The sequence below is a fragment of the Sphaerodactylus townsendi genome, linkage group LG10 (genome assembly GCF_021028975.2).
Source record: "Sphaerodactylus townsendi isolate TG3544 linkage group LG10, MPM_Stown_v2.3, whole genome shotgun sequence".
In the NCBI taxonomy this organism is placed as follows: Eukaryota; Metazoa; Chordata; class Lepidosauria; order Squamata; family Sphaerodactylidae; genus Sphaerodactylus; species Sphaerodactylus townsendi.
In genome coordinates this window covers 22,070,707-22,087,498 of record NC_059434.1, presented here as the reverse complement: position 1 = coordinate 22,087,498, position 16,792 = coordinate 22,070,707, and the positions used below count along the sequence as shown (strand labels likewise).

General features: G+C 41.9%; 1 protein-coding gene across 1 annotated transcript in view; it reads left to right on the top strand.

Annotated features, from left to right (window-relative positions):
* Positions 1-16,174, top strand: part of LOC125439678 (gamma-aminobutyric acid receptor subunit alpha-4-like) — a 97,135-nt gene extending 80,961 nt beyond the window's left edge. Inside the window, exon 9 of the mRNA XM_048508795.1 lies at positions 14,689-16,174. Coding sequence (XP_048364752.1) covers positions 14,689-15,222 — 534 coding nt within the window. The 3' untranslated portion in view covers positions 15,223-16,174. The remainder of the gene's footprint in view (positions 1-14,688) is intronic.
* The last annotated feature ends 618 nt before the right edge of the window (positions 16,175-16,792 follow it).

The window sequence follows — 16,792 nt, the reverse complement described above, 5'->3', positions numbered from 1 at the left end:
ATTGACTGGCTACCTGCTTGTTAGGGATATTACAGCTGTAGATTCTACATTGGCAGGGGGGTTGGACTAGATTGGTGGTCTTTTCCAGCTCTGAGATTAAATAAAGAAATACCTGTCCCATATTTTGAACAGTCTCTCATACAGCTCTCCCTCTCCTTTTCTCTCAGTTACACACAAACTGTCCCCCTCTTGGTATTTAATCTTCCCAACAAAAAAGGAAGGAGAGAAGTATTGGGAAGCTCCGTTCAATCTTTCCAACTCTCAAGGCAGACCTCGGCAATTTATGGCCCATCAAGTTGAATGCCCCTAAGTATACTAGGCATGCATAGTAGCACTCTGGGGGCTCAGTAAGCCTTCTTGTTATTTTCTGGCTGTGAGGGACTGCAAAAAGTCAAGTGCCATACAGGCCATAATACATGGTGGGTTAGCAAATTGCACAGGCCGGCTGTCACAGAAGAAATGGTTTAAGCTCCACTTCCTGTCACAATCCGGAGAGGCTTATAAAATACACCATGACCTAGTAATGCATCGCTAATACAAGAGAGAAGAGAATATTGGAGCACAGTTATGACAGAAACTGAATCATTGCAAAACAGGGAAATTCTGGACTTGGGTAAATCATGAGCTTCCTCTCCAAATTTTGAACTGAGTTCAAAACCCAGTCTCTTGTTACTACTTGGAAATGCCAGCCTAAATAATCAAAGAAGAAAGTCAGGTAGTGTGAATTCTTACATTAGAAAATATCTTATTTAATTTGAAGCGCACACTTAATGATAAAAGAAGGTTTGCTTGAAGCTGACCTACTTACTAAATTGTATTCCCCCGCAGGATACGAAAAGGGTTAATAAAGATCAGGAGATTACCTGAAAAGGAAACTTTCATTATTATTTCTTGTAAAGCTGTATATTAGAAAACAGAAATCATTGGAATGTAAAGAACAGAATCATGATTTTAATTGAAATCCCTCAAGGCACCGAACCAGAAGTTAAAAGAGACATGTAGCTCCCACCAAACCTGCATCTTTCACACTTTCTTCCTGGTAACTGTTAGCAAATGAAACATGCATTGTGATGTCATCACTAGGCTTGGTCAATACCCTAAAAATTTAGTAAAATTTGGATTCAGATTTATTCATGCATGAAATTATCTGAGTGCCCGAATATGACACATAACATATTCGGATATACTCGAATATATCCGGAGCCCTTCGGGGATCGGGCGGTATAAAAGCCGAATTAATAAAATAAATAAATAAATAAATAAATATTCGGTTATACCCGAAAAATTCAGGTCTGTCTGATTGTTTTGGTATTTTTGGTGTTTTTTCGCATTTTAGCATGCAGGGGTCACATTTTTAAAGCTAGCGGCACCCATATTTCAGGGTATCATTCAGAGACTGTCGTGATGATACCACCCAAGTTTGGTGAAGTTTGGTTGGGGGGGAAGTTATGGACCCCCAAATGGTGTTCCCCCATCCCCCACTGGTTCCAATGGGAGCTAACAGGAGATGGGGGCTACCCATTTGAGGGTCCATAACTTTGGCCCTCCAAGCCTAGTCATCACATTTACTTGTTCCTTATCACTGTCCCAATTCATTGCTTACTACCTATGGCCAATGCAAAACTGTGATGATGTCATGTCACATTTTTTTGTGGACAAAATTGGGGAGACATCTGACAGAAACCATAAGTTCTCTTTCCTTTCAGTCTTAACCAGTTCAGGACTCATAAGCATATATTTAAAGTTAAGAGAGCATGGTAAGGCTCTATGTAATGCTAAACCTGAGATGCTAGCTTTTTCAGTGCTTGCTTTGGGGTCAGTCCTGCCAAGTTTTTTCTATAATGGTGAGACTGGGAAGAGATCCACCTTTTAATCATGGGGAAAAAACTAAACTGGAAATCAGGGGAGTTGTATTGTCAAAAGCCTCATGGAATGAGGAATGCACTGAGTAGCAGAATCAAATGAGGGCGGGCAGAAAAGTTATTCTGTGTCCTGAGACAAAGCTTATTGAAGAGGGTGATGCCAAAATTAAGTTAGAAAATGGTTAGTCGTACTTTAACTGTAACATGATGGAATAGTAGGGGGAAAAGGAATGAGCTGTATGGTACAACGTAGGTCCAAGGATAATAAAAGGGTTTGTTCTGTTTTCTTAGTGAGTTCAATTTTAGAATTAACATTGGCCTTTGCAGACATCTGGTTTCTACACCAAGAAAACTAAGGCTCATTCTGCACATGCAGAATAATGCACTTTCAAACTGCTTTCAGTGCTCTTTGAGGCTGTGTGGAATAGCAAAATCCACTAGCAAACAGTTGTGAAAGCGGTTTGAAAATGCATTATTTTGCATGTGCGGAAGGGGCCTAACTGAAAGCTCCATGTACACTGGCAAGACACCAGATGTCTAGACAAATATTGGACAGGAACATCCCCTTGCCCCATTTAGGAGCATCCAAGGGCATCAGGCTAACTTCTATTTGAAACAAACTATTAGACTGGATGAAGCTTGGTGGAAATCAGCAAAGTAATACTTATGTTTAGAGATTAGACATGTACTGGCTCAGAGTGGTCATTCTTAAAATTAAAACCTTAAATGGTTCAGGGCTAAGATTCTCGAAGGGCTTTCTCCATCAGCACTGTTCAGCGCTGCAGTTATGATCTTTCATTTGTATTTTTTCTTCCATATGCCATTCGCTGTTTTACACCGGTGGCGGGAAATTTGATTGTCGCATAAGTCTATTCAGCCCCATAGAGGCTTCTCAGCGGCCAGGAGGCTGTTTTGTTTTGCAAGCCTTCCCACGCTGCCCGGAAGCCTCTCTGGGAACACTGCCCACCTGAATGGTTGGATGAGGCTGTTAGGTTTTCACAAGGAAACCTTGGGCCAGTCATACTGATTCAATCTAGCCTACCTTGTGGGGCTGTTAAGCTGAAATAGAAAAGATGAGAACTAAGAGCTCCTTGGACAGCAGGTGGAATAAGAATAAAGTACATAAATAATACTTAATTTGGGGTGCTGTGTGGTTTCTGGGCTGTATGGCCGTGTTCTAGCAGCATTCTCTCCTGACGTTTCGCCTGCATCTGTGGCTGGCATCTTCAGAGGATCTGAAGATGCCAGCCACAGGCTCGAATAACATCAGGCATTATAGAACACTGACCATTCAATCCACAACACCAATGATTCTAATAGTGAAAGCCGACAATACTTAATTTGTTTCTCCCCTGTAAACAAACAAACAAGCATGCTGCCTGTTGCAAACTAGCTCATAGGGGGTTGGGTTTGAGGCTAACTTTCTCCATGACATTCTGGCTTTCCAGATGCAAGGTGTTTTATTTTGTAACACACAGGCACTTTTAGATACGCCTGTCTGAGCTTACATACATTTTTTTCTGCCTATCTGAGCTGCATATAACACTTCTTAATAATGCTTGGTATATCTATCTATATCTACATCTATCTACCCATATATAAATAAAACGTACCGTATGTCTTTTGCCTGTTCCCTTTGTTGCATAATTATATGACTCACATTTGTCATTTCAGTGATGCTGATTAATATGCCAGCAAAACGGTTGCTGCAAATCTCAACTTTTTTGCTAGGATGCACAGTTCCGGCTCCTGCTAAATATGCAATCCGGCTTCACTGGAGTGCAAAATTGGCTTGCTTGTCATAAGCCAGTAATACATGCAAAACAATCTAATACTTTCTTTTTTGGCGCAAGAGGAGGATTATAGGAGCTCAGAGGATTTTTTTTCTCTCTCTCCAAAATTTGCACTGTAGATGAACAGCTGTTTCTATCAGGCAAACCTTGTTAAAAATTGAATAGCTGGGATTGACTCACACTTTAGCAGCAGCGCTTTTGTGTGGTGGCAAACAATAGCACCAGAGAATTGAGATGGGGGGGAGGTTAGATACAGTGAATGATCTATGAGTTGTTGTTTTTTTGAGGGGGGGATTGTGCAGATCAGTAATGCCTCCCCCCTCCCCCAGTCTCATCAAGATGAATTTTGCACCATATGGTAAACCACATAATCTCACTAAATAGAACTGCCATAATGTTTAACATTAGATTAGACAGATTTGCAGCAAATTATGCCAACGGCAAACTCCGTTGCATTGCGCACGGTCAATTTCATGTGCTTCCAGTTGGAAAGAGACGGTGGTGGCATTAATTACAATATTTGTACATGCCTGCAAGGACGATTGCCTACTTATCCCACCTTTGTGCTCCCAAAAGACTCATAATGTTTCTGCCACTGTGCTTATGAAAAGAGTGACAAATTGAGAAGTCAAAACCTTGTCATTCCTGGGCATCAAAAAAGTCTTTTTCAATGATGCTATAACAATATTCAGAACATTGCAGCTGTCATTTGGAACATGGGAGGACTAAATGCTTTTTGGAAAGGATTTCAGAAATCAACCGTGCTTCACAATATAACTAGCTGTCTACCTGAAGTGCAGGGCAGATGGGCAAAGCTTCAGTAAACAGCCATAGCAGACAACATTCCCCAGAACAAAATTAGGCAGTCTTTGATAGACTAGAACATTTGGGATTCCATTTCAACTGAAGTGCATTTTTTCGTTTCTACACATTTAATATCAGTTTCAGCGGGGGGCGGGATATTAAAATGCACTCTGTCGAAAGTGCCATAATTATCACACCAGTAAACAAACAATACTAATGTTTTAGACTGATACACTGGAAATCCAGCTTTTCCTCATCTATTCATCTCTTCCCCTGGAATCTTGATAGCTCAGTTTATTCCATTCACACAGTTCATCCTAAATGGCCATGATGATTACTGGGAATACCTTCAATAGTCATCAGCTGTGTTTCACTCCCATAATTTTTAAATTCCTTTCCAGATTAAGAATTCTCAGTGGCATATGTCCCTATTTTTGAACTGTTTGGTGCTAAAAGTGCTATTGGCTTTCTTTGTGCACTTGAAGAGTTTGGTCACTTTACACTCGAGGATTCCTTATTGTTTTGGGCTTACAGTTGTTGTCACAAACCAATAGTAGTACATACATGCTGTCAGGGCATGTATCTATGTTTTTGTACGTGAGACACTGGATACTTTTTTATTAAATTCTGGTAAACTATTAGTTTACGAAGAGTAAAATGATTACAGAAAGCATTCTCCCACAATAAACAAGATTGTTGTGGGTTTTCCAGGCTGATTGTTGTGGGTTTTCCAGGCTGTGTGGCCGTGATCTGGTAGATCTTGTTCCTAATGTTTCACCTGCAACTGTGGCTGGCATCTTCAGAGGTGTATCACAGAGAGAAGTCTGTTATGCACTGTGTCCAGAAGTGCTGAGTTTAAGATCCTAATGTTTCTAAGACAGGTAAACCAATATAATAACATGAAACGAAATCAAAGATGGTGGGCATTTCAAACAACAGCAAACCTTTCAGTTTGTTCATTTTTTCCTATACAACTATAACTTTACTATTGTGCAACTATAACTGTATCACAGCCTGGTCTTTTTTTAAAAAATCCCTGACAATCCCTCAAAAAGTAGGTTTTATGTCCCAGGTTGGGATTTAAGGTAGGTCCCAGTTTAGCAAAGGTTGAAGAGTATTTGCTTGCTTATGTATAAAGAGCATGAGCCCTTATTGACAAATGTCATCGACAAAAAAATAAATCAAAACCTTTATGCACAGGATCTGTATATAAGTAGATAAAGATATATAGGCCATAAAAAGAGTAATTCCAGAAGAGTAAATGGCACGTCCGTGCCTAACAGCACTGCATATGTTGGAGCGTGAGTCAGGCTTTCTAGATCAAATTGACTCATCAGCTGCCTGCCATGCATATCATTTTCTCTTCTTTTTGTATGATGAATCCAACCTTTCGCTTGTTAATGCTGCAACATCCCCAGGGCAGAGAGAAAATGGCAATTAGCGGTCCCTGGAAGGTGGAAGTGGTCAAATATGCCAAAACAAAAGTCCTGCACACATACAAGCCCTTTCTCCCACACCTACCTCTAAGCTAAAGAGGGGCTTCTCTCTCCCCCTCCAAAGACAATGGCTTACACATTGCTCCTATGAGGATGCGAGTCACCTGGTGGGCCACTGCGAGTCACCTGGTGGGCCACTACGAGTAGCAGAGTGCTGGACTAGATGGACTCTGGTCTGATCCAGCAGGCTAGTTCTTATGTTCTTATGTTCTTATGATGCTCAATGAAAACATCAGTCATCATGGGCAAGCTTTTCTTCAGAAAAGATTCCCATCATCAGCGGCGAAGCTACAATGGGGACATCTGGGGACACTTGACCTGGGCGCCCCACATTCAAGTCACAATCGCCCCCAAACTCCTCCCCCTTCTTGCCTTGCCTGGCCCCACCCCAACAGACTGCTCTTTCAGCCAGCAGAGGGAGCAGTCCCGAACAGACTGCTCTTTCAGCTGGCTCTGCCGGGAGCAGTCTGTTGGGGTGGGGCCAGGCCAAGGAGGGAAGGAGGCCAGGCTGCCCCAGACCACTGTGGCACCAAAGGTAAGTGGGGGTGCAGGGGAGGGAGCACAGCCTGGGCCCTGCAAAAGCCTCCCCTCCCTCCTCCCCCATCCCAAAGGCCCAGCCGAACCAGCAGGGGCCCGGCAAAGCCTCCCCTCCCTCCCCGCTCGCCCCTGCAAGGACGGCAGAGGGGGCTTTCTCACCCCTGCAAGAGTAAGTAACAGGCTTGCTTGCTCCTGCAAGGGCTACGGAGGGGTTTTTCTCACCCCTGCATGAGCGAGCAATGGGCAAAAGAGCGAGAGACCAACCTTTCTCCTGGGAAAGCTGTCCCAGTCCCCATCCCCTGCCATGTTACTCTGCCCATGGATCATAGCATCCATGGGCAGAACAAGTTCTCCCAGCCTTCCCCCCCAATCCCTAGCAGTCTGTCTGTGCCCATGGATGACAGAAAAGCAAAGCAAAGCCTTTATTGGCATACATAGAACAACAGCAACAAAACACAACAAACATAAAAATTTTAAAAGGCAAAAAGGATAACCTCAGATATATACATATTTTTACTGGCTCTGAATTATTTCCATAACAAAAAACCAGAATCAGAATTATTCAACAAGAGAAATAATCTAATCGAATTTGTTAACTCAGATTGGAAGAGAGGGTGTAGATTGACATATTTAGATCTAATTTTATCAAATTTAGTGCAATGTAATAGCTGGTGAGCCAATGTTTCAACTACCTTAGAATTACAGCTGCACAGCCTTTTAGATTTTTCCAGGTTATTAAACCTGCCATGTAGTAAGGCAGATGGCATAACATTGAATCTAGCAATTGTGAAGGCTCTCCTTGAGCAGGGGTTAGTTAGAAAATATAAGTAGTGGGCCATGCGACCCTGCTCAAATGGAATTAAAAATTGTGTGGGAGAGCAAGTTCTTTTAGCTGCTAGATACAGTTCTGCAAATTCCCAATCTAAGAGTCGGTCTTTGAGTCCATGGATGACCGGATCCATGGACAGAGCCAGCTCTTCCCCCCACCCCCAATCCCTAGCAGTCTGTCTGTGCCCATGGATGGCTCCTTTCAATTCCCCACCCTCATGACTAGAGGACAAAGTCAAAACAGAAATCAATGCTAGGGTCACGTTATCGACTTAAGGTGGTATTATTCTGAAATGGAATGCATTGTTTAGAGACAGCATATGTAAGAAAGATCTATGACTGTGTCAAAAATATTATACACCTTGGTTGGAGGTCCCCTAGATTTTCAGGCCCTAGTCTTTAGCCTGCAAAACCTACAGGTAAATCCAGCACTTAGAAAGTATTTCCATTCACAGAAGCCTTCTAGTACTTCCATGGGTCCAAATGTGTCAGAGTTCCCTCAGTTGTAGGAATTTATCCCTTTGCAAGCAGAGAATTCATTCTGTGTGATTGTTATTGGTTGCTCCCTCTGTAAGACTCAACATCTGAGTGATTGAAAGAGAGGCATGAAGCATCTACTCCACTCTGTTCATTCTATAAAACATCTGCCCTAGTTGAATTATCTGTGATCCTTTCAGACTTTATACTACTGAGAACTTCCCAGTATTCACCATACCTCATCCTACAGCTCATATACAAGTGAATAGAAAAGGAAAGTTTTCTTACTGTAGAGGGCATCAATACATATGTTGAATTCATGCAGGATGTTAACTTTGCTGTCACCTCCTCTCACTTAGTAGTAATATTTGCTCACAGGAAATAGCAGTGGAAATGCTAACCAAAAGCATACATGTAGCAGTGTAGAAAACATGCACAATACTGTTAACAATAATGAGAGGTGCCATCAGATTCTTATCTTACTTGGTAAAGGGCAAAGGATAATTTTCTTGGGTCACAATTCATTTCACCAGGCAAAGGAAATGCTCAGATGAGTTATTTATTGGTGTTCATTCAATTAAGGGCTCTTTCCTAGTTGAAAACTGATCAGTGACATTCAAATTTGAGCCATTTAGTCAAGGTAGTTGGGCATATTAAGGTCAGTCACACTGTATTATTTCACAGTGGGATAAGCATTTCTTGGTACCAGAGTGAGGCTGTGCATAAATAGGTTTTTATTATATCCAGGTTTCATATCCAGGTTTGAAATTCAGTACATGTAATGTATACAGGACACATGTTGGAAACGTTTCCTATACAGGCTTTACAGAGCTTGAAGGGCAGACCAATCTGGGGAAGGGTGAATTTCCCTCTGGAACCAGCACAGCCCAGCATTGGAATGGGTCCCCACCCTGCCAGCACAAGGGGCAAATGTGCCAGCAGGAGGGTACTTATCCTGGTAGCCAGCCGCAGCAAGCCTCCATTGCCTGGGGCTGCAGATGGAAAACACTGCACCTGCATGGCTGGGGCAGGGCAGGGCTAACCTTAGCCTCCAGTGCCCATCAAGGCCTTGTATGATGGCAGAGATATGCCATGATTTTCATGGCATATCTCTATTCTCCCATAAGGGGGATTCATTGGAGTGCATTTTAAAATATTTTTTCAGGCTTCCTGCGTTGCTGTGGACCACGTTGCTCTAAAAGTCAAAGGACACTCACCCATTTCGAATAAGACAACTGCATTGAAAACATAGTTGGGGACCTTGAGGATCGTTCTTATAAATCTGGCTTGGAATCTATCCAGCTCCTGAGAGGCTCCACCAATCCATTCTGCTTTAGCATATAACAGTTGCATCCCCACCTTTACATAAAAGATTTTTTATAGTGGGAGGAGCATAATGTCCTCCCTCCCAGTGGAACAAAAACATAGGATGGATAATAGACCAATGTTTGCTTTCCTCAGGGCTAATTGTCTGTGGGCAGGCCAGGAGCCAGAATGGTGAAAATTTAAGCCCAGCTATTGGAAGTTCCTAATCTGCTTGAAGGAGTGGCCATCGCCATCTATGTTGTAATTTTTTTCTTAAAAACCATGACTTCTGAATTTGAATAATTTATCTGTAAATCATTTTGATTGCAATAGTAAAGGAATTTCCTCAGTAAATACAGCAGCCCTAATCTGGAATGGGAAAGTATGACTGCATTATCTACATGTAGTAGAGTTGGAATCTTCCTATTTCCTAGATGGGGAAAATGACCATTATCATCTAGAAGAGGTGATTCAAGGTTGTTGATAAATAAGACAAAAAGAGTGGGGCAAGACACAACCTTGTCTGACTCCCATTGGCATAGATCAGGGGTAGGGAACCTTTAACACTCAAAGAGCCATTTGGACTCATTTTCCGCAGGAAAAGAAAACACTTGGAGTCGCAAATAATTTTTCACATTTAAAATAAAGATAACACTATATATATAGGGTTTTTTTAACCTTTTACTCCGCTCATTCTGAGAAGCGCATGGATGCACCTGCCCTGCTGCCTGCAGGGTGGGCAAGGATGAAGCTGGCGGCTCAGCTCATGGAGCCACAGTGCAAGGGCAGAAGAGCTGCATGCGGCTCTCGAGCCGCAGGTTCCCTACCCCTGGCATAGATATTTCTTTAGGAAGCTGCCCCTGGGAGCCACATTTTACTTGCAACTGATTTGGGGCATGTAAATTTTTTATAAGAAATAGAAGTCTTTTATCACTCAAGACCACTTCTAGCTTCTTCCACAATTTGGACCTAGGGATTGAATCAAATGTACCCTTTAGATCGATAAAAGTGGCAAACAGTTTGCCATACACTGGCCTTGAGTATTTCTCTGCCAAATTGGGGAGAATTAGGCAGTGATCTAGGGTGGAATTTTTTTTCTAAAAGCAGCCTGAGCATCAGAAATAACATGAGTCTCATCTAGATGGATAATTTATTGGTAAGATAGCAAGCATAAAGTTTGCCCAAAATGGACAGCAAGCTAATGGGTCTATAGTTGTCTGGGCAGAATATTGGACCTTCCTTGTAAATAGGAACTACTATTGCCTTTTCTCAACTAGCTGGGATCTTGCCTGTGGCATTTACCACTGTAAAAAACAGAAATTAAAGAGTCTTACCAGTGCTGATTAGACTTAAATAATTCAGAGGGAATATAGTTTGAACAAGGAAAGGTAGTGCCTCTAGGCATGATTGTTTCAGTCAAATCAGTCAAATCAGTTTGGATTAAATAAATTAGTTCTTCAAAGGTTTTAATTGATGCACAGTGATCACTATTAGAGACAATTTGTGATATTAAGTTGGAAGATGGGCTTATATAGTCAATGGAATGTTCAGAGCCTGAAGGATTAATTTAGAGCTCCACGGGATTGGCTGTAAGAGCTGCACAGCATTATAAAGCCTGAGGACAGGGAGTTGTGGGGAAAAAAAGAATTCTATTATGAGAGCCAGAGTGAACGGTAGCTCTGAGGTAGCTCTGTTCTCTGGAAGCGGAGGACCAGTTTAGAGTGGGCTGTGCTTTTCTGAATTAAGTGCCAGGAAAGGCAGGATTGCTCCCTCAGAGTTGTGGTAGAACACAAGTGAACACCTGGGCTATTTCCAGACATTTCAATGTGACTTGCTGCTGGGATTTCAAGAAGACATTGCCCCTGTCATACTTCACATTATGAAGAATTAGGCCTGGTACACACAAGCAGGAGAATGAGGTAGTAGACTGAAGAAGTGGAACAATAAACTTGCCACTACTTCTCTATTTGAATAGTTTTCCAAAAGGTATTCTATAAAGAATTTCCAGTTTTCTGAAAGATTGTTCTAACTGTTATCTCTTAATAATGTTTTCAACTTAGTCATTTCTGCATATTCTGCAACTTTCAGAATCTGGTCCTCTTTTGTTGGTGTCTTAGTGTCTCTCCATTTTTGAGCATAAAGAGTCCTTGCTGCAATTGTCATATACATAAACAGATTTCTAAATTGCATAGGAAAATTCTTTCCCATAATTCCCGACAAGAAAACTTCAGGTTTTTTTTCAAAATTCTAATTTTCTCAAGTGATGAATCTATTTTCTTTTGCCTTTCTTAATTTGGCTGCTAACATCTTTCCTGGTTTGTTGGCAAATTCAAAACTCAGAATCAATTTCATTTCTTTCAGTGTCAACATTGATACTTGTAAAATCTTAACACTGCACAATCTCTCTCTTACTGGGGTGTTTTTTAACTCCTGTTCCTTCTTTGCTATCACGTCTAGCCCATTTTGTAGTTTCTGTTGTGATAACTTTTTAGTCAATGTGTTCTGTTATATTTAAAAAAACCCTCATACTGGAATCCCTCGCCACATTAAAATTTGTTTCTCTGTCCAAATTTAATTCAAATATTTCCTGTAGTTTCTGCTCTTCCTTTTAAACAATTGCTGATTTTTAAAGCAGGAGAATGAGGTAGTCTCCATCTAAATGTAGAAAATTTTCTTTTCCATGGAAATGCTCCCCCGTTATGGTCTGCAAATGTTTTGGATAAAATGTCCATTTTTGTATGTTTAATCCTAAGGGTTTTGTAATCAAAACCATATCAATTCCTGAGTGGGATTTATATCTTCCAGAATAATACATAAAAACTCTAGCATTTCCATTTTTAAATCTCCATAAATCCTGTAAACTCAGATTCTCTACCAGATTAAAAAAACCTCTTAGGTAATTTACCTTCTGTAGTCTTAATAACTTTTTCCTATTTTCCTGCCTAAGTGTGTTGAGACAACTCCATTAAAATCTCCCATTAGTGAAATGTTTTCACATGTCAGTGAATAATAATAATAATATTTGCTGCAGTTCTGTATAGAATTGTAGTTTCTTTTCGTTTGGGACATGAATTTCTACTAAAGCAGTTTTAAGGCCAGCAATTGCAACCTCCACAGCCAAAAGTCTTGCTCCAATGATTTTAAAGTATCAATTTATGTTCAGATTGTGCTTTTACATACATGACCCCTCCTCTCTTTTTCTAAAGATCAGAAGAAACAATTTTGGCCTAAAAATGATTAATCAACTATTTGTTGTCTTGTCTTCTTATAATAGGCCCTTTCCGCATAGGCGGTAAAGAGCACCCCAGGGATGCTAAAAACAGCATCCCTGGGGAGGGGTTCGCACAGCCGGCCTCGCAACCCCCAGGCGGCGTGAAGATGCTGCTTCCGAACCTCACTCCCTGAGCGAGGTTTTTCAGAAGCAGCGCCTGCCAACCGATGCCGTGCGAACGGCAGCAGCTGGAAGGTGCCATTCCCCCCCTTTCCCAAACGCCTTACCGTCCCCTCCAGCCTTCCGGCGCGTCGCACAGGCCAGGGGACATGCCACCCCCTGCCCTGCAACTCCAGAGCTGTAGCGCATGGCAGGGGGGCATGTCCCATGGCCTGTGAGACATGCCAGAAGGCCGGAGGGGATGGTAAGGCGTTCAGGGGACGGCACAGCCTCTGCGCAGGCTGCGCAGTCTTCCCCACCCCTACCGGGACCATCCATGTGAATGGTCCCAGGGGGGTGCATCGGCGCCATTTATGACACAGCGTGGCCGTGCGAAAACAGACTCTTGTAGGCATATTGTATTTAATTTTTTTAAAAATATATTAAAAAATCTTGTCCTTTTGGCTAGTGCATTTGAGCCATTTACATTCCAAAACAGTGCTTTGAAATCCATCATGTTTATTTTTCTTGCGCTGTATCAAAATCTTTTTTGTATTTACAAAGAAATTCACCAGCTTCTATGATTTCAAGAATCCTGTGTCTTAACAAAACTCTTAGCATTTTACTTTGATGTTTCTACTGTACACTGCCATTGTTCCAAAAGATCTGGGCAGAAATATTTTCTTCCCCAGGCTCTCTCAGTTCATCTCCTTTTTTCCTTGTTAGTCTTTAAGATTTTACATCACTTAAGGTTAACATTTTATTCATCTGGGTCTTTGTATCTTTTTGACCTTCTTCCCTTCTCGCTGGAAGAGGCTGGAATTTCACAGCTTACTAGATGACGCAACCTGTGCCCCACCTTTCTTCTCTCTCCTTCTATGTCAGATATTTACTAGTTCCAGACAGTCAAATAACTGGATTCTCATAAGTTCAAAAACAAATTAATTTCCCATTTATCTTTTCACAAGTAGCTTTTAAAATGATACCTTCTATGTTTTTTATTTGTTTATCTTTTATCTGCTACTGGATTCCTTCCATTTTGTTATTAAGATTTATTGCTTGGAAACTCACAGTTTGGTGCATGGGTCTTCCAGTTGATTTTTATTCAAAACAAACACACACACACACACAAACAGCCTGCAGCTGCATTTAATGGTAGCATCAAATTCTGAGATAGTTTCTTTGTCAAATTAAACTCACACATTCAAGGAAAAGGAAATCTGGACTGGAACTGCTTCAATCTTCTTCTGAATTACTCAGCAGGGTTTAGCCAAGGTGGATTCTCATCTCTGGTGACTCAGCTCAAGAGGAGACAGTTGTGTCCTTCAACTCAATTTTCCCCTTGAGGGATCTCCTTCCTGGAGAAATGTGGGTGATCTTGAACCTCTCTCCTTAAACTGGAAATGGCAAATTGAGTCCGAGGTAGCCCACAGACCAAAATAAACAACCCTGCTGAATTCCTCAGCTCTCACTGAGAACAACAGCTAGTTCGAAAACCAGACTGAAAGTTCCTCATTCTTGGCTCTTAGGCCCCTTCCGCACATTTAAAATAATGCGTTTTCAAACCACTTTCACAACTGTTTGCAAGTGGATTTTGCTATTCCGCACAGCTTCAAAGAGCACTGAAAGTAGTTTGAAAGTGCATTATTCTGCATGTGCGGAATGAGCCTTAGTGCACAAGACCTCCTTTTTTGTTTGTGAAGAGTGACCTTTCTCTAGAGGTTTTATAATCCACATTCCCATTTGTGTTGTATGATGATGGCAGAGAGATCTACCTTGTCATTGGGGATATGGGTGTTGTGGCTGGGATTTATGTGCTACTTAAGGACTGCAGTTACAGGGCTACTGGTTACAGATTTAGTGGTATTCTGAGCTGTACGAAGGCTGAGTAGGTATGATATTACCCATTTCAGACCCTTATGCTGGTACAGCTGTGCTGGAATTTCCATTGGCATGGATCCACATCAAAGATTCCTGAATTACACCAGTGATGGGGTTTAGTAGCCATCCTAAGGAGTTCAGAATGGCTTCAGGATCATGCTATCAGTATTGAGCCATATGTTGTAATTTAATTCCTTAACCACACTTCTAAACTGCAGAAATGTGCTAATGTTTCACATCAAGATCATTCTGTATTAACACTCTGCTGAAATTTACATGTCTAGAATGGAAACATTTCTTTTCGAAATACTGACTTTGTCCTTTTATCATTCCAGAGTACAGACTCAAATTCAAATGTGAGAAAAAGAACTAATACCACAGTACAACCAGAAGCAGAAAACGTGAAACGAATTGACACAGGAAACAGTTCAATGCCACTGCCTACAGTAACTCAGGGGCCTTCGGATATTATGCCCCGATCCCCTTCGGCATCAAGTCCGAACCCGTTCAGTCGCTTTAGCATTTCAGAAACATTGGCTTCTGCAAGGGCGACACCTTCTGCCCCTCCTTCAACTCCAGTTCTAGCTGGATACGTCCCTCAGCAAGCCACAGCTGGATCTCCAGCAATCCATCATTTGCTTGGATCTAGACTGGAGCAGATTCAGACAACAGCAAATACTTTGGGAGCATCTGCAAAGCCGTCGGCTGTCAACCCTTCTCCAGCTCCTCCACCCTTAAGTTCTGGCACCAGTAAGATAGACAAATATGCACGCATTTTGTTTCCTGTCACTTTTGGAGCTTTCAACATGGTCTACTGGGTGGTGTATCTATCCAAGGACACCATGGAAAAATCAGAAAGTCTAATGTAGTCTTGCTGCTATGTAGTAGGGATTTTTCTGAAATTTATTCTAAACACCTTTGAATGCAGAGTTTCTTCTTTTAAAACTATTTTTTAAAAAGGAAACCTTTAATGCTATTTTTAAAAAAGACCTCTGTGCTCGTTTTCCCATGGTGAAGGGCAAATGTTATTAGGTAAATTAACTCAGCAAAGAGGGGAAAGGGGGTATGAACACTGTCTTCCGGTCATTCTCTGAAAGGTACACCATGAAGACAAAATCCAGGGGGCCAATGGGGAGAATAAAGGTGAGTTACAGACCAGTTGCAGTGTATGCAGATGTGCAAGAGGTATGATTTGGTAGAAATCTCTATTTCTCGGTTTGCCTACCTATATCACTGTATGCTCCAGTCTGAGTCATGTCAGCTGTTACTTGGACATTATTTAGCCGGTAAAGTCCTTCCTTGATAAAATGCATGATAACTGGTAATGAGGGGAAGGGCATTTCACGCTGAGCAGTTTCATATGCACAGGTTACTATGGGTCTGAACTAAGGACAGTAGATCTTTAAAAGTCTTTGGGGAAAATTTGTCTAGCAAAGTAGGAATATGATCCAGGACATTTAAGCACTTTCAGTGGACCCCATGAGACTTTAAAAATGCTTAATTTGAACTGGAAAGTGTACCCTTTCCTAGCAAAACTGGCTCTCCTCTTCTTGAAACCAACTTGGTAGTAACATGATGCTACATTGGGAGTATGTACTCCATAATTTTTTTTTTTGTATTGATACCCTGTTGGTTTCATAATCACTTCTCATTACCCTTGAACTATTGTTTTGAAGAGTTTCCAAAGCAGGGAATTTTTCCCTTCACTGTTTCCATGCATGTTCTTTTGTGTGTGTGAAATAACAATTTGACATTCATTTGTGCAGTGGTGAGATCCAAAAATTTTAGTAACAGGTTCCCATGGTGGTGGGATTCAAACTGTGGCGTAGCACCAGTGGGGCTGGGCGGGGCATGACGGGGGCGTGGCCAGGCATTCCGGGGCGGGACATTCCTGGGCGGAGCTGTGGCAAGGACGCAGCCGCTGCGCCAGTCCTTGGGTGGGAAACAAATGCACGCAGGCATAGGCTGCCACACACGCCGGTGCACCTCCTGCTAGACTGCTTCAAGTTCTGCGCGCTGCTGCTGAGAGGAGGGGTGTAACTAAGGCAAAAATCACATGGCAAAATCACCAATTAGTAACCCCCTCTCGGCACACACAAATAGTAACCTACTCTCAGGAACCTGTGAGAACCTGTTGGATCCCACCTCTGCATTTGTGTGAATACTTAACCAGAGCCTGGTCCTGGTCCCAGATTAAAATAGCTTGATGATTTAGGGTCGATTCATAGCTTACCATGATAATGTTAGAGCTACTTCTCAGAGTTTTAACTCCAACACTCTGGTGATCTGTATCCAGAGGAGCTGGAAAAGTCCCACACAGATGTTGTCTGGATGACCAGGGAATTGGCATAGAGAGGCATGGCCACTGCACTCCTGTGAAAATGTACAAAATGGATCTTTAGCTTAAGTTCCACTGTTTTAAGTGGTACAGCCCAATCA